Source organism: Balaenoptera musculus, chromosome 15 (assembly GCF_009873245.2).
Source record: "Balaenoptera musculus isolate JJ_BM4_2016_0621 chromosome 15, mBalMus1.pri.v3, whole genome shotgun sequence".
NCBI classification, from domain to species: Eukaryota; Metazoa; Chordata; class Mammalia; order Artiodactyla; family Balaenopteridae; genus Balaenoptera; species Balaenoptera musculus.
This window is the reverse complement of record NC_045799.1, coordinates 78,269,801-78,288,170: the sequence shown is the minus strand read 5'-3', so window position 1 is coordinate 78,288,170 and position 18,370 is coordinate 78,269,801. Positions and strand designations below refer to the sequence as shown.

General features: G+C 54.7%; 1 protein-coding gene across 1 annotated transcript in view; it reads left to right on the top strand.

Moving 5' to 3' along the window:
* The first annotated feature begins 849 nt into the window (after positions 1-849).
* CLIP2 (CAP-Gly domain containing linker protein 2) overlaps positions 850-18,370 on the top strand; it is a 58,143-nt gene continuing 40,622 nt past the window's right edge. Inside the window, 3 exon segments of the mRNA XM_036826687.1 lie at positions 850-961; positions 964-1,035; positions 15,966-16,516. Of these exon segments, the coding sequence (XP_036682582.1) occupies positions 913-961; positions 964-1,035; positions 15,966-16,516 (672 nt within the window). The 5' untranslated portion in view covers positions 850-912.

Sequence of the window (18,370 nt, the reverse complement as noted above, 5' to 3'; positions counted from 1 at the left end):
CATTCCTGCTGTGAGCATTGTGGGTTGGCTTCTGTATTAGTCAGAACTTCTTTGGTTGCAAGTGACTTGAGCTGATCACCATGGAGATTGGGGGCTTCCCCTCTCAGGAGTCCCCTTTGTCAAACACCAGTGCCCTATATGCCATATGCATCGCATCCTTCTCTGCTTAGTCATGAAACAGGGAGCTGTTAATTGCGGGAGGGCAGGCTGAGGGCACAGCAAGTCCATCCTGGCGGGGGGGTTGAGGCAGGTGTAAGCTCCTCTGTGTGTGTGTCCCCGCACCTGGGGTGGAGTGGGTGAGTGCTGGATGGTGAACCCAAAGCTGGCGTATGGCCTGTGTGGTGAGGCTGGTTGATCAAATTAGATGTTGCTTTGTCCAGCCTGCATTGAGGGATGTGAGCTGTTGGCTGGTCCTAGAGGGTCTGGGGGCCTCTGGAGAGTGACCCACTGGGTTGCCCACGCATGTCAGAATCTGCTGGCCAGTGCTCTGTGGTGAGAGCTGCATTCAGCTGTTGGTGGCCGTGCTGGCCTGCATGGTCCTGCTAAGGGGCTGCTGGGGTTAATACAGCCTGTGCTGTAGACCCCTGAGCCGGCTTGCTCCCGATTCTCACCTCCTGGGTCCCGGATGTAAGAGAGAGTGTGTGCCCGACCCAGAGTCTGGCAGACTGGAACACCTGTCCTGGCAGCGCCACCGCCATGCTGGGCCCACGCCTGCAGCCACTTCTCTGTACCTCAGTTTCCCTATCTAGAAAATGCGGGTGAACCTGGTCCCTGCCTCATGGGGCCAGGGGAGCTCTGCCATCTGGTGACGTTGTGATGTGATCCCTCCTGTTCTCTGCCCACAGGTGAGTGACGATGGCGGAGAGCACGTGACCTGCACGGACCCTTCTCTGCCCACCGAGTGGCACCACCATGCAGAAGCCCAGCGGCCTGAAGCCCCCCGGCCGCGGGGGGAAGCACTCAAGCCCATGGGCCGGACGTCCACTGGATCAACCTCGGCCTCTGCCACTGTGACGGCCGCTGGCTCCAAGGAAGGTACGCAGGGCCGAGGGTGGAGCTGGGTTGGTAGTGGTTCTTCTGGAAGAGCCAAGGGAACTTGGGCCGCTCCCTGACCAGCCTGGAGGCAGCAGTTCCCAGAAGTTCTTCTTGATGTCTGACCACATCCCTTTGAAAATGAACGGGCAGTGACACATGCTTTATGTGCATCGTTCCTTTTCACGCTCCTCCAAATCTGGGAGGCGGGTACCACTGTTGGCTTCCCTTAGGGATGAGGAAATGGAGGCCCAGGGAGGCATGGCAACTTGCCCACGTCACTCAGCCTGGAAAACACAGCCCGATTCAAACTCCAGCCTCTGCCAGCCTCCCTGCCCCCACTCATTCCCCTTCCAGGGTCTGAGATGATCCCCATCTTCCCATCAGCTTTCTTGTCTACCACCCAGACCTGTGCCATTTGAGCTTTAATTGTGTAATATCTAGTCCTCCTGCTGGTGGGCAGAGGGTTCCTGGCAGGGCAGGGGTAAGGCCAGGTGCTCGGGCTGGATGCACCAGCTCTGAAGGCAAATGGGTTGAGGACAGCTGTTAGCTATTGGCTTTTTCTAGTGATAAAAAGTAAGATAGTCCACTCTGTAATATTCGGAAAGTTTGATGTAGGGGTTAAATTGCCTATCATCTTCCCTAGAGGTAACTATTACTATTTTGGTTATATCCTTTCATTTTTTTTTTTTTAATCTCTTTGCAATCATGCTGCATATACAACTTGAAAATCTGCTTTTTTCTTTTTTATAAATTTATTTGTTTTATTTTATTTATTTTATTTTTGGCTGCATTGGGTCTTCTTTGCTGCACGCGGGCTTTTCTCTGGTTGCGGCAAGCGGGGGCTACTCTTCGTTGCAGTGCACGGGCTTCTCACTGCGGTGGCTTCTCTTGTTGCGGAGCTCGGGCTCTAGGTGCACGGGCTTCAGTAGTTGTGGCACACGGGCTCAGTAGTTGTGGCTCGCGGGCTGTAGAGCGCCGGCTCAGTAGTTGTGGCACATGGGCTTAGTTGCACCGCGGCATGTGGTATCTTCCCAGAGCAGGGCTCGAACCTGTGTCACCTGCACTGGCAGGTGGGTTCTTAACCACTGCGTCATCAGGGAGGCCCTCTTATTTTTCACTTTGGTAAATAATGCTGTGATGAACATCTTTGGCACAAATTCCCGCTTTGATGACACTCCAGCCAGCAGGGTAAGACAGGGTCCATGTCATCTGATTGGCATAGAAGTTTGGAGAGGCAAAAACAGTCACAGGCCAGACTGGGCAGTCTGGGCCCTGGGTAGGGTCAAGTGAAATTTGAGCCAAAGGCACGGGCAGTTGACAGAACCAGGTCCCTGGGAAAGCCAGACAGCTAGCATGGAAAGGTGAGGAAGACGTGTCATGTGGCCCATGGACAGCCCTGCCTGGTACAGGCTCATGTGGAGGCCCAGACAACCCCTTTCAAGGTGGCAATCCTCCTTTCCTCATTTCTGAGCCTGAGAAGAACCTAGGCGGGGAAAAAACAAGGGGGAGAAGGCTGTTCCAGGTGAGGGAACAAGTAACGCAAGGACCCTGAGGCAGGAATGGATTGTTTGTTAAAAAAGAGAAAGAAGACAAGTATGGGTAAAGAGGAGTGTGAAATGAGGTTGAGGAGGGCGGCAGAGGCAGGTGGTGAAGGGCAGGGGGACTGGTTTGTTTTAAGTGTGATGGGAGCTGTTGGAGGATGTTAGCAAAGATCGTCTGGTGTTGTTGGCATCCCTCAGGCCACCAGGCAGAGGGCGGGTTGCAGGGGTTAAGAGCGGGGCTGGGGAGACGGGTGAGGAGGCATGTGGTCCACCCGGGCGAGGATGTTTGCCCTCACTGCCAGGGCTGTGGGAGGTGAAGGGGCTGACCACCATGAGTGGGCTGCAGGGAAGACTTCCTGGAGGAAGTGTGAGTGAGCTCAGCCTGAAGGAAGGGGGGAGTGTAAGTGTGGAGGAGGAGGACGATGTGGGGCCTGGAGACAGAGCATGGGCAGAGGCACCAAGTGGGCATAGTGGTCTAGTGCGGGTGGGAGTTGTATACCCCACTGGCTGGAGAAGGGTTCCAGCCAGGCTTGACCCTGACCCTCTTCTCCACTGGAGAGAGCCCCTAGCACCTTCTGGATTCTTTCCTCATTGCCTCCTCTCTGATCCAGAGGGCCTGAGTTCTGGCTCTGATCCAGCTCTAATGTCCCTCCTGTGTGACCTTGGAAGCATTACTTAACCTCTCTGAGCCACAAATGGGATAATGTCATTTCTCTGGTGGAATCAAGTGAGTTAATAAATGGAAAGTGCCTGCAGGCACAAGACTCATTAAAGAGTAATTTCTTTTCCTTTCATCCCTCCATAATCTCATTACAGAAAAATTTGAGTGATAAAAGAAGGAACTCCCATTACCCCTCCATTTAACCTAATCACACCCACCACTGTGACATATTCCTTCTGGTCTTTTTTCCTGTTCACATGTTGTTGTTTCAAGCAGTTAAGTCATGGGGTGTATCCAAACTTGCATCTTACTGCTTCACATTTGATTGCGTTCTATGGGAAGTGCCCCCCACCCCCGTGCCAGGGCAGTGTCCTTTTTGCCGTCATTTTGAATGGCTACGTCCTGGTCTCTCGAGGGAAGGGGAATGGTCCACACCGTGTGGCCTGCTGATTGCCTCCTGGTCACACCGCACGGTGGTCTGGGGCCGCTGAGGGTGGGGGCTGGGTGGTCTGACTCTGCCTGGACCCCAACCCCGCAGGGCTGTTACTGTGCCGGGAGAGGAGGCGCCACTCCATGAATGCCCGATTGATCACAGAGACACGCCCCCTGCCGAGGGACACAGTGGCAGCAAAAGGCTGCAGCTGCGGTTGGTGCCGCCCTCCTTCCCGCTCTGGCACCTGCTGCCTCTGCAGGTCCGAGAGAGACAGACCCCCGGGCTGGGGGAGGGAGCAGAGAGCCGGGAGCAGTTGGCCAGGGCAGTGGAGCCCTGTGACAGGGGAAGGGAGATTTCTGCCGCCCAGAGCTGCTTTTGTCCCTGCTCCAGGTCTCATAACAAGAGTCCCAGCAGAGGCGGGACGTGTGGCAGCAGCAGGGGAGGACGGTGGCCCCACTCCTGGCCCACAGGCTCCCTCACCCACCCCGTGGAACTGGCCATCAGCTCTCCGAGGTGCTGGAGGTGCCCACCCCCATGGGAGGCTGGGAGGCTGGGACTCCGGAGGTGGGTGCTGGAGCACCAAGAGAGGGTCTGGCAGAGGCTGGAGCCTGGTGGTGGTTGGAGGGGGGCAGTTGCTCTGGGAATCGGGGCAGTGGCAGCCTCCCAAAGCATGAGCTCAGCCTCCGGGCAGAGGATCTGCCAAGGGTCAGGCCTGGGCTGATGCCTCCGCCCCCCGTGGCCTGTGTCGGTTCCCAGAGCGGTGACATACAGGGAGCAGTAGGACTGGAGGGCCGTGGGAGGGGTCTCTTACACCACGAGGTGGCCCAGAGGTGGTCAGAGCAGGTGCACAGGAAGGCGGTCTGGGAACCCACCCGTGGGCCACAACCTGGGTGGGGCCTCTAGGTCAGGGGCAGCCCGCCAGGTGGGATGGACCCCCTGGAGGCTGCTTCAGATCAGGCAATCGGGGCGGGGAAGGGGGTCCTCGCTCAGGAGGTGACACTGGTGTGAAGATCTTAGTGACAAGCAGGAAACCCGCCCAGCCGAGTCAAGGTCAGGGAAAGGGCCTCCAGGCAGAGGCAGTAGTGGCTACAAAAGTCCCGAGTCTTGAGACCTCTAAGGACGGGGATGGAGAGCGGCTTGAGAGGCCTGGGAGGGCTGTGAACGGGCCAGGGCAGGAGTGGCGACCGGAAGCGAGTTGGGGAGCTGTGACCCAGGCCGCCTGGGGGTTGGGAGCCTATCCTGGGCCTGAGGAAGATGTGGGGGGAGCTCAGGTCTCCGGGCTGGCGGCCCAAGATGCTGCTGGGGTTAGGCCTTCCCTTTGGGTCAGGAGCAGCCGGCGGTGGTTGGGCAGGTCCAACACTGCTGGGCAGTCGTAGGAACCACGGCAGGCTGTGCACAGGAGCCCTTAGTCCTTCCTGGGGTCTGCTTCTGAGCCTCAGGTGGGGGCAGGCCAGGCTAGGCCGTGGGTGTCCCTCTTGGGACAAGAAGGGCTGGCCGCAGGGACCTGGGGAGGACTCTAGGACAGGGACAGACCATAGGCCACTGTCGAGGTCCCTCCGCCCTTGCCCCCCACTGGGGCAGGCGGGTCCTTGGAGGGCCTCTCCCATCCCTTGCCCTGTGTCCGCCCCAGAGGATTTTCCCATCTAGGAGGGACGGCGTTTGACACTTGTGTGTCACAAGCCGCCCAGCAGCAGGTGTCTTATCACATTTCTTTCTCAGTAACAACTGAGTGAGAGAACTGCTCTTCTGTCCATTTGAAGGATGACAAAACTGAGGCTTGGAGGTCTCAGCTGAGTTGCTCAGAGTTACAAGGGCCAGAGGGTAGCAGGGCTGGGCTTGAGACTCATGCTGGGCTTGGTCTAAAGCTGGTTCAGGCTGCTGGCATCCCACTGCCCCAGGGATGAGACAGCTGGGGTGGCTGGTCTCCTGAGTCCACTCCCACACTCTGCTCAGGCACCGGCTAGATGGGCAGGGTTGGAGGAGCGATCTCTTCTCGTTAGGTTGGTCACAGCTATCCCCCAGTGTGCCTGTGGCCTTTGCACACGTGGGGGACCCAGGACACAGGAGGTCGAGGACGCGTGTGCATGGGCGTCCCCCTCAGAAAAGCAGCGGGCCACTTGGGGCAGGGTCCACCTCCTATATATTGATCTCCCCCAAGGGGCCCAGACCTTTGCAGTTCTGGCTTATTGAGCTGGGGCCCGGGTGCTGCCACACCCTGTGGGTGCTCCAGACATGGGAGCCAGCCTGACGTGCCCGGGGTGGGGGGTCCCACAGAGCTTCACAGCTGGCCTCTAGTCCTAGACGCTGACCCCACTCCACTGCACCCCCGGAGGTTTGTGTCTTTCACCTTGATCCCCGTGCTCCCTACGAGGGTAGGTGGCTTTACCCCCGTTTTAACTGACCTGTCCCAGATGCTGCGCAAGCCTGGGCAGAACCAGGACCAACTTCCAGCCCTTGCTCCTGCAGAGCTAGCACTGGCTCCAGGCGGCACTCACTCCCTTCAAGGTCAGCTCTCCTGCTCTCCTCCCCTGACCACATCCTAAACTTTTTAATGGCATCAGGATGGGGAAAGCCAAGCTGAGCTTTTCTGTGGCTGGGCTGCGGATGGGCGGGGGGCAGGGCAGCCTCCTAATGTTCCTGATGACGCCCAGAATCGATTGGGAATGGGGGCGGGGGGAGGGGGAGCTGGGGGGAGCAGGGGCCCAGCTGCCAGCGCCTGCCTGCCTGCCTGCCTGTCTGCCGTGGCTGGCATGGCCGTAGCAGGGCTTCTCCATGGGGAGCTGGCTCTGCTCCTTCCAGGGTAAGCCTCCCGCATCTTTTTCTCCCTGGGGCCTCAGCTGAGTCTGCTGGGTAGGGGCTCTGTCCCCCTGGTTTGGGAGTAAGGGGAACAGAAGGGGGCTTCTGAGTCCCCTTTGGCTCAGGAAGGACGCTGAGCAATCCTTGGGACTGGGGCCCGCCCCGGAACGGCCTGGTAGAGGGTCCCTTCTGCAAGGATGGATGGCTGGAGACAGCGTAGCAGGGGAGATGCCGGGCCTGTGGTGGCCACAGGGGGCGGGCCCTGCCTTGGTCAGAGTGGGTTGGGAGGGGTCTTTCCAGAAACCATATGGGCGGGGCGCTGTCAAGGGACTGACTGGAGGGTGGACCGGGCTGGGGGGCTCACGGTGGGAAAGCTGGCTGCCTTGAGGAATGCTCTAGAGACCCGATCCCTTCCTGTGGACCTCGGTGTTGAGTCCCTGCCAGGAGAGCCGGGCTCTTAGAGCAGAAAGCTGCTTTGGGGTTTGTGGGGCATTTATGTATGTTGCGTTGGGGCCACCAAGGAGGGGAGGTCAGGGTCGTGGCCAGGGTATATTTCAGCCCCATTCTGGGGCTCCGGGGATGGAGAAGGGGTCTCTGTGGACCCCGCCTCCCAGGGCTTGTGTTCTGGGTGGGGTGCAGACACGTACCCTGGCAGCCTGGGTGGCAGGCTGTGCCAACCAAGGAAGAATGGAGTTCCATGGGGTGGCAGTGCCAGTGAGGGGTGGTGGAGCTGGCCTGATGGGCAGGCAGGGTTTCCTTAGGTGACACAGAGAAAAAAATGCTATAATTTTAGGCCAGAGTGACCATGTACTGCCTGGGACAGCCCTAGTTTATGCTTGTGGTCTTGGCATGATACTATATTAATAGCACCTCTTTTCTCTCCACCGTGTCAGGTTTTGGATTATAAATTATGTAGTCACCTTATTTATAGCCCTTCCTAAGTCATCACCCTGCTCATTCGCACATTAAAGGCTCTGACAAGTCCTGCAGCAAAGTAACCTTAACTTTGCTTAAGGCCCTGTTCCTCAAGTTTGTTTGAATTTGGAGATTAAGGTTTTGTTTTCATGATACCTATTAACACCTTGTTGAACTATGTTCTATGGAACGTTTATAGATACGCTTTTTTCCCTCTGGCCTTCAGGGGCAAAGGGCCAACTTCATCATGCTCTTTGGTGCATGTCATGTCATCACTGTGGGTCCCTCCAAGGCCCCTCTTGTGTTTTTTAAATTGATCCCTTTTTATCCTGTTTCCTATTCCCGTTTCCCCCACCCCCAGGCATTCGTGCCTGTGTACTGTGCATTGGGACACTCTTGAACCCTTTCTCACCAAGCATCACATCATAAACACGTCCTGCTGTAACCTGGAAAAATTACTATTATTATTATTATTTTAATTAATTTATTTTTTTATATTTATTTTTGGCTGTGTTGGGTCTTCTTTTCTGTGCGAGGGCTTTCTCTAGTTGCGGCAAGCGGGGGCCACTCTTCATCGCGGTGCGTGGGCCTCTCACTATCGCGGCCTCTCTTGTTGCGGAGCACAGGCTCCAGACACGCAGGCTCAGTAGTTGTGGCTCATGGGCCTAGTTGCTCCGCGGCATGTGGGATCTTCCCAGACCAGGGCTCGAACCCGTGTCCCCTGCATTGGCAGGCAGATTCTCAACCACTGCGCCACCAGGGAAGCCCTGGAAAAATTATTTTTAAAGAGTACTTAATAATCCGAAAGACTTGACCATAATTTATATAACTGCTTACTATTTTGGGGGGCCCTTAAATCCAGGTTTTGTTTGTTTTGTGAATAACAAGACAGTGAGTCAGTTTTTTCTTTCTAAATTATTTCCTTGGGAAATGGGCCACAGATGACATTATTTTATTATTTTCTTTTTCAAATATTGTATTTCATTTTTTATTATGTTATTTTATTACACAAGTAACATGGGCTTCTCGTAAAAGCCAAAGGTTAACATAAAAAGTGATCCCCATCTAGAGAGTGAAAATGAATCGGGGGAGTGATGATGTGGTTGGGTTTGCCTTCAGAGGGCTCACGCTGACGGCTCTGGAGGAGGGCCTGAAACAGGGGGCTGGAGACTGGATGCTGGAGACCCTTCTGGAAGCTTCTCTGCTGGGCAAGGTGTGAAATCTCAAGGACTTGATCTCGGGAGGGGTCTCTGAGACCCTAGAGGGAGGCGTGGATTTAGGAGTTACTCTGTGAAATTGCTAGATCTTGATGAATAACTGGTTTGGGGGTGGTGGGGGCGGGGGGAGGAGCAATGAGGGTTAGTGGCCTGAGTAAATGGATGGGTGGGGGGCACTCCCGAGATGGGGAGGACAGAGGAGGAGCTTTTGGAGGTGGGGTCACTTTGGTTCAGGATGTCTAACGTGAAGTCCTGGGGGACATCCAGGAGGAGGCAGCTACTGGAAGGGCAGGTCTGGCGGACAGGGAAGGGATCTGGACTGGGGAGAACAGCTTCATTCTACGTCATTTTGTGTCATTTCGATCTTTTACAAGGGGAATTTATTAACGTCTTTTAAAAAGCAGAAATGTGGCAGCATATAAGCAGTAGCTAATGGTGCAGGAGAGCGTTAGCTTATAGGGGAGCTCTGTGTAAAGCAGGGTTCCCAGGTACTGACCAGAGAAGAGGGACATTTTTGCTGCCTCTCGGCCCCTCCCCGCCTGCTCCCTGCATTGGAGACAGGTCAGGGGCTTGGTCCTTCTCTGTCTCCTCTTCCTGTCTCTCATTCACAGGGTCTAGATAATTTAGACGGTTCTTTGATGGGCCACTATCCAGGGTGTGGGCTGGGATAGGGCCCATGGTGTGCTGGCGCTGGCCCAGGCCGGCTCACGAGAACCAGTTGTGAAATTGTCAGGAATTTTGCAAGCTAGGTATTAAACACAGCCATCATTTAAACAATCAGATTGTGTGAACTTAAAATTAAGTACATTCTATTAAAAACATAGGTAATAAATATTCAAAACTCATGACTTCTAGTAGTTCTCCTAGTAGTGTTTATACCACTACTACTACTACTATTTTACTACTGGTAAAAAAGCTACTATTTACTACTAGTAAGATTTTGTAGCATCTGTGTTTTTTTTGTTTTGTTCTGTTATTTATTTATTTATGGCTGCGTTGGGTCTTTGTTGCTGCACACGGGCTTTCTCTAGTTGCAGCGAGCGGGGGCTACTCTTCATTGAGGTGCACGAGCTTCTCATTGCAGTGGCTTCTCTTGTTGCGGAGCATGCGCTCTAGGCGCGCAGGCTTCAGCAGTTGTGGTGCACGAGCTTAGTTGTTCCGTGGCATGTGGGATCTTCCCGGACCAGGGATCAAACCCGTGTCCCCTGCATTGGCAGGCGGATTCTTAACCACTGCGCCACCAGGGAAGTCCCCAGCATCTGTGTCTTTGAGGTTATTTACTCTATGTTGGAAATACTATATATAATCTCTTCCCAATTCTGTGTTCAGTGGCATCATGCTGGTAGCTTGAGATGGATCATGGTGGGAGAATTTACACTATGGAAATTGGCAAAGGCTACAAAATCAGGGTTATTATTATTATTGTTTTTTTCTCTTGGAGAACTAGTTAAGACTTTCCCAGCACAGCACTGGCTGGAATATAGGCAGAGAGAGTAGTGGATGGAGACCGCCCCGTCGGAGAGGACCACCAGGGTGGGCCAGGGTGGAGGACTGGGGAGGCCCCAGTCCTGTCACGGGAGCAGGGAGCCTTGAGAGGCGCATGGACAGCAGGGCCAGGCACCACAAGGCCGGGAAGGGCCCCCTGCAGTGCAGCGAGGGATCCTTGCAGGAGAAGTTTCCAGAGCGGGGAGGGGTCGGGAGCTGAGGGTCAGAGACAGACTGGGAAGCAGAGTCTTATTAGGGCATGGAACGGTTTCCTTCTAGACACTGCTGGATGGAAAAATACCAACTGCAGGAAGAGCAGAGGACCAGTGATATCTAACTACAGCCTGGCTTGTGTTTTTGACTTTTAAGTACTACACACACACACACACACACACACACACACACACAGACACAAACACATACACACACACACACACACAAACACATACACACACACAAACACATACACACACACACATACACACACACACACACACATACACACACACAAACACATACACACACACAAATACACACACACATACACACAGACACACACACACACACACACACACATACACACACATGCCCCTACATGCACAGGATAAAGCCTGGAAAAACACACACCAAGATGTTAACTGTGATTATGTTTATATGATGGAACTATAGGTCCTTTTCTTTTTTTAAATCAGTAACTACGTTTAAAAATTTTTCTGCAATGGACATGAATGATCTATGTAATAAACATTTAGAGAGAGAAAAGCTTGTTTGCTGGGAAGGAGAATGGGTGACAGCAGGCGGGGGTGAGGTGAGGGAAGCTGTTTTGTGGGCCAGGGTGGTGTTCATGCCACCCGTGGGCTCTGACCTCTGTCGGAGGGCCATTGCGGGGAGAGGAGAGAGGTGGCGGGGAGGCGGGTCCCAGGGAAGACCAAAGAGGGGTGGAGGTTTGCTTCTAAAAGGAGAAGAGGGTTCTTAGCTTTCCTCTGGAAACACAGGGAAAATGAGAAGGGCTCAGGGAGGTACAAAGGCGGAAGGGAGACCAGGTGAACCGGAAACTGCCTGGAGTGAGCCTCAGATTCCTTGACTGAAGAAATGGGAGCGACTTTCTGCAGCTCGGATTGTTGACTATTCCATGCACCCAGCACAGAGCCGGGGTGGGCCCCAGTTCTGAGCCGGCAGTGCAGTGCAGCTTGCATTGAGGGCCTGCTGCGGGGAACCAGGCTGGGTGCTGGAGAGGAAACACATCCCGTGGGAGCTTCCATTTAAGTCTGGGAGGCAGACATACACAGGTGAAGATGGGGTAAATCTCTTGAAGAATAAAGTGAGTAGAGGGTGCTGCAAGTGGGTGGGCTTTTAGGTGAAGCAGTCAGGGAAGGCTTCTCTGAGGAGGTGAGGGAACGAGCTCAGTGACTGTCAGGGCAGAGGTTCTGGGAGGTGCTCCCACCTCTGTTTGCAATGAGTCCTCTCTCCCCAACCCCAGGGCCCCGCGGACCTTGGTGCCTTCCTGCCAGGCAGAAGGCCGGCTGAGTTGTAGCTGCGGTCCTGGTGTTCCCCCCACCCCTTTGCTGGCCCCACTTTTGACACTGGGTGCTCAACAAATGGGGTCCCTGGTGGCTGAGATTCGGCAGGTATGCAAAATGCCTGTCTCCGCTTCCCAGGCAGGGCAGGACCAAAGTCCTTGCGGAAGCAGGGGAGGATGCGCTCTCATCTGGGCACCTCCCACCACCCCCGCCTTGAGCGCCCCCCGCTCACGTTGGACCAGGCCACCAGCTGCTGTCACTCCACACCATGTCCTTTAGCCCTTTTTATCAAAGTTCTACTTTGAACTTGAAACCAGCAGTCAATTCCCTTGTGCCTGGTGTCTGGGGAAGGATCAGCTGCTGGCGTGAGGTTTAAGTCTGTTGCTGTCCTTTGCTTTCTTGGGGTTTTGCCGAGCCGATGCTGGTCCATGCGGGAACTAGGAGGGCGGGGAGGCCCAGGCCCTGCCCTCAGGGAGCCTCCAGAACCGCCCCAGAGGCTCAGCCCATCAGCCAGGTCTCATAGCTCTGACGACACGCCAGCTCCTCTGGGAGGAGAGGTGGGGCTCGTAGAATGTCAGTGCTGGCCAGTACCTGAGCAATTTCTGACCTCGCCCTTTGTTGTCCCATGGGGAAGCTGAGGCCCAGATATGGGAAGGGGCTCGGCCAGGCCCAGCCAGTGTGTTACTAATGGCTCCCTGGAGGGAAGGGGGCTCTAGCGGGGTTGCCACGCTTTGCCCAGCTCAGGCGGCTGCAAGCTCCCCGGGGTGAGTGGGGGAGTGGGTGAAGGTTTGTGCCTGTGAGACTGGGGCGCCAAAGAGGAAAAATGCAGCAGAACACCCAAGTGTGGTCTCCAGGCTCGTGACCTGGATTTTATTTTAGCAGCTGTTCAAACAACTGGTCCCCGGGGCCTGTGACCTCTGGAAGGGACGGGGGTGGGGAAGAAAGGAGATTACCTGGGGGTCTGCCTGGGCCAGGACAGCTGGGAGGACAGCTGAGTAGGCAGGTTCTTGCCAAGAATAGCCACGCAGGGTCCCCCTCGACCTGGGACCCTTCTCTGTGCTCTCTGCACAGACAACAGGTAGGGCAGGGTCTCACCTGAGCCACGGCCATTGCGTTAAGCAGACATCACAGAGCCCCTCAGCATAAGGAAGTGTTCTGGAAATGGATATGGGAAAGGCACTGACACCTGCTAGACACCTCCTATGCCTGCCTTACAAGGAAGCTCTGAGCCAGACCAGGTGGGCCTGGCTCCTGCCTGGGTAACTTTGGGCAAGTTTTATAACCTCTGTTTCCTAATCTGCAAGATAAGAATATAATATAGCAAAAGTACTGAGTCCAGGGCTTCCCTGGTGGCGCAGTGGTTGAGAATCCGCCTGCCAATGCAAGGGACACAGGTTTGAGCCCTGGTCTGGGAAGATCCCACATGCCGCGGAACAACTAAGCCCGTGCGCCACAACTACTGAGCCTGAGCTCTAGAGCCCGCGAACCACAACTACTGAGCCCACGTGCCACAACTACTGAAGCCTGCGTGCCCGGAGCCCGTGCTCCGCAACAAAAGAAGCCACGACAATGAGAAGCCCGTGCTCCACAACGAAGAGTAGCCCCCGCTCACCGCAACTAGAGAAAGCCCGTGCACAGCAACGAAGACCCAACACAGCCAAAAATAAATAAATAAATAAATTTATATATATATATATAAAAAAAAAAGTACCCAGTCCATTGAGGGCACGTAGTCTCACTTCATGAATGGTAGCTGCTGTTTTAATGATAATAATGATGATAACCTTGACCCCTCGTTGTTAGCAGGACCCACGGGCTGCTTGGGCAGTGTTACAAGGGACCCGGAGCACCATCTAACTTGTGGCTTCCTCCCACTATGGCTGCTTTTCAGAGTAGGTTTTTTTTTTTAAGGAATGGGCCCACCTGACCTAGTGGGGTTCCCAGGCCCCGTACTGCTGTGATCCCAGCAGAAGTTCCTTTTAACAAGATTGTCCTAGATGAGAACCAGGGACCGGAGCTCAGCCCAGACACAGGGAACAGCAGGACGAGGTTGGCTGCTCTGGGGAGTGTGTGTGTGTGGTGGGGGCAGAGCCACGGGTCCAAGGTCACCAGAACTTGCCTGGAAGCCCTTCTTCTGCCCCCTGATCCTTTTGTGGTTGTAACTTTTTTCTAATCCCTTAGTTTGAGGATCAATCATTTTCATCACAGTAAGAATGGTCAGCACTTGTTCACTTGTGTGACCCAGGCACCGTCCCTAGGGCTTTGTGTCCATCACTGTACAGCAGCTCCGTGGCGGAGGGCAGGTGAGGAGACCGAGGTGGGGCTCCAGGGTCTGCTCCCTCAGCCACTGTGGCCTCCACCTTGTGGGATCTCAGGGGTGGAAGAGAAGAGCCTTGGGGACCCCTGCCCCCGCCCCCAGGGTCCCATGCAGGGTCCCACAGAAGGAGAAGGAGACATCCCTCTGCAGGAAGGAGTGCAAGATGAGATTGTTCCCTGCTCGAAGGAAACTGTAGGGTTTGGTCAGAATCTAGGAAACGGGTCCATGCAGAGGAGTCCAAGATTGGGGTGGTTGTAGTTTAGGGCTTGGCATGGCGGGTGCCTTGTACTCATTTCCTGGATGAATGAAAGTGCCCTGCACCAAGAGCCAGGGGCTGTTGGCCGGACCTTGGCTCTGCTGCCTCCTGCCTGGGGGGCCTAGATAAAGCACCTGATAGCTCTAAGCCTCAGTTTCCTCATCTGTAAAATGGGATCATGGAATCACTTCACAGGGTTAACTGTGAGGGTCCAGTGAGCTACTGTATGTCTGCCTCTTAGCACAGAGCATCAATTCATGGGTGTGATCACTCTGGTTGTTAATCAAGTTCAGTAGCAAAGCTCACTGATTTCCCAGGAGCCCAGCTCACAGCTGAGAGGGAGCCCCTGGCCCCTCAGTTAGGACCCCCGTCCTGGCTCCCCAGGCCCTGGGTGATCACATGCTTTCCCACCACTACCAGTGTCCCAGGGGGAGAACCTGCCTGCTTGAGCTTGTATGTCAGCCCTGCCTTGGAGTTGTGTGGCTTCCTCATCTCCCAGAAGCTCTGTCCTTCCAGGCTTGAGGCAGCACGCAGCCAGGCCTGCGGCCCCAGGCTCCTTGGCCTTGGGTACAAGGAGGATGCTGGTGGAGCCGCTGCCCCTGTGGCCCCTCTACTGGCTCCCCGTGGAAAGGACCAGAAACACAGGCAGTTCTGACAGGGGCATGGCAGTGTCTGCTTGCCTCCTGTCCCCATCTGTACTTGACAAGTCCGTCAGCCTCTGGAGTAGAGGAGGAAAAGGATGAGTCCTTCCCTGCCTGATACTTGGTCTGGCAGGAAGGAGGGGCAGCCTCTAGACCTTGAGGTATAAATGGGCAGGCTTGCCAGCATCCACTTGCACAGGAGGCCCTGCGTGGGGCCCAGGAGCCAGACACGCACAAAGCATGGTGGGTTTGAGCTCTGCTTTGTCCTTTTGTGAGTGATCGTGAGCAGGTTGCCCCGCTTCCCTTCTTTTTCTGAGTCTAGAGCACATCAGAGCCCAGGCCTGGGAGGTAGGCCCCCTCCGAGTGTTTGAGTCCCCATTTCTGCTGTGTGGCCTTGGGCGAGACCCTGGCCTCTCTGAGTCTCAGGGTCATTCTTTCTGTAAAGAGGGGCTGGATCAGCGTACCCAGTTCAGTCCAGAGAGCCTGGAGTTCAGTCCAGGAATGAGGTTAAGTGCTTGCTTCCGCCTCCCACCCTCCTCACCCCCCCCTTTTCCTGGTCTGTGTGCCCTGAGGCTTGGGCTGCAGCTTGGGGACCGGGAAGAAGAGGGAGACTCAGGAGTGGAGTAAGAGGGTTTTCTGGCTCCTTCCTTGTTCTGAGATGTCTGTGGTCAGCTGCCAAGGAACAGTTAGGAGCCTTTCGTGGGGCCCAGAACTGGCTGGAGAAGAAGGTGGGGGGCACAGAGATCCCCCCACAAGACCTGAGTCCCACATGGGGCCATGGGCGGCCTCAAAGTAACAGCTGAGGGCCTGAGCCCACCGGGATGCGGAAGTAGCAGCTTGCAACCCTCGGTCATGGGTTCATTCTGCCCTCAATTTCGAGTGACCCTTAGCAGTGGAAAGCCTTCAGAGGAGGCACTGTCCTGAGCTTCTCTAGAACTTTCTTCCCTAGAACTTTCCAGAGGGGTTGGCAGAGTAGGGAGCCACCTGGGGATGCCTACGGCCCAGGAGGAGTGAGACCCGCCCCAGGCCCCACTCCCAGCCCCGCCTGCCTCAGTTTCCCCCCGGCCAGCTGGACTACGCGCTCCTGGGACCGCCGAGGGTCCAGCCCCCACCCGAGCCCTAACCGCCACCTCCCTCCTCCTCCACAGGCTCCCCCCTGCACAAGCAGGCCTCGGGCCCCCCGGCCGCAGCCCCCGCCGCCCCCGAGAAGCCCGGCGCCAAGGCGGCCGAGGTGGGCGACGAGTTCGTGGGGGACTTCGTGGTGGGCGAGCGCGTGTGGGTGAATGGCGTGAAGCCGGGCGTGGTGCAGTACCTGGGCGAGACGCAGTTCGCGCCGGGCCAGTGGGCGGGCGTGGTGCTGGACGAGCCGGTGGGCAAGAATGACGGCGCCGTGGGCGGCGTGCGCTACTTTGAGTGCCCAGCCCTGCAGGGCATCTTCACGCGGCCCTCCAAGCTGACCCGGCAGCCTGCGGCCGAGGGCTCAGGCAGCGACGCGCACTCGGTCGAGTCGCTGACCACCCAGAACCTGTCGCTGCACTCGGGCACGGCCACGCCGCCGCTGACCAGCCGCGTCATCCCCCTGCGGGAGAGCGTCCTCAACAGCTCCGTCAAGACCGGCAACGAGTCGGGCTCCAACCTCTCCGACAGCGGCTCTGTGAAGCGGGGTGACAAGGACCTGCGCCTGGGAGACCGTGTGCTGGTGAGTCCCCCCCCACAAGCACTCCACCCCACGTGAGTGAGCTGGATCCCTGGGACTGGGCAGGGCGGGGGACCCACGGGGCTCGGGTGGGGTCCGGGCTGGGGCACCCGCTCCTGATCAGAACCACAGAGTGACCAGGGAGACAGGTAAAGTGGGGACCCTAGAGACTGTCACTGTGTGACCCTGGGCAAGTGTCTTAACCTTCCTGGGCCTCAGTCTTCCCATCTGTAAAATGAGAACTTTAATAGTACCTGCCTTGTAGGTTGAAATGTGTGAATACATGTTAATGCCTTTAGACAGTGCCTGATACTTAGTGCCCTCAAAATGTTAGCTGTCATTGATATCCATTGATCCAGCCCACCAGCGTGGATGTGCCAGGATTATACTGGAAAAGGCTGGGGACCAGAGTGCTCAAGACCCTTGGCCCTCCACTTCCTAGAGTAACGAAAATAAAAACAAAAATAAACAAATGGGACCTAATTAAATGTAAAAGCTTTTGCACAGCAAAGGAAACCATAAACAAAATGAAAAGACAACCCACAAAATAGGAGAAAATATTTGCAAACGAAGCAACCGACAAGGGATTAATCTCCAAAATATACAAACAGCTCATGCAGTCAATATCAAAAAACAAACAACCTACTCAAAAAAAGGGCAGAAGATCTAAATAGATGTTTCTCCGAAGAAGACATACAGATGGCCAAAAAGCACATGAAAAGATGCTCAGTATCACTGAGAGATGTTGAGATGTTATTAGAGAAATGCGAATCAAAACTACAATGGGGTGTCATCTCACACGACTCAGAATGGCCATCATCAAAAAATCTACAAACAGTAAATGCTGGAGAGGATGTGGAGAAAAGGGAACCCTCCTACACTGTTGGTGGGAATGTAAATTGGTACAACCATTATGGAGAACAGTATGGAAGTTCCTTAAAAAACTAAATACAGAACTACCATATGATCCAGCAATCCCACTCCTGGGCATATGTCCAGAGAAAACCATAATTTGAAAAGATACATGCACCCCAGTGTTCACTGCAGCACTATTTACAGTAACCAAGACAGGGAAGCAACCTAAATGTCCATTGACAGAGGAGCGGGTAAAGAAGATGTGGTATGTATATACAATGGAATATTCGCCATAAAAAAGAACGAAATAATGCCATCTGCAGCAACGTGGATGGACCTAGAGATTGTCATACCGAGTGAAGTAAGTCAGACAGAGAAAGACAGATATCATATGATATTGCTTATATGTGGGATCTTTAAAAAATGGTACAAATGAACTTATCTACAAAACAGAAATACAGTCACAGACATAGAAAACAAACTTATGGTTGCCAGGGAGGAAAGGGGGGGATAAATTGGAAGATTGACATATACACACTACTATATATAAAATAAATAACTAATAAGGACCTACTGTATAGCACAGGGAACTCTACTTAATACTCTGTAAAGACCAATATGGGAAAAGGATCCAAAAAAGACTGGATATATGTATACGTATAACTGATTCACTTTGCTGTACACCTGAAACTAACACAACATTGTAAATCACCTATACTCCAATTAAAAAAAGAAAAAAGACTCCTGGCCCAAGGTTGGGTGGTTCAGACATCTTATCAGCTATAACCCAGAGTGGTCAGGCAAGCTGGCTTACAGTCTCACTGAGCTGTCCTCGGGGACGCCTGGGATCTGAGGACACCTGCTGGCCATGGCCACTGCAGGGAAATCAGGCCCAGGTTCGTGCCTTTGCTGCTACTTGCCAGCTGTGTGATGCTGGGCGATTCACTTAACTGGGCCTCATTCCCATTCATTCATCATCTGTCCATTCAGCAGAACGGGCAT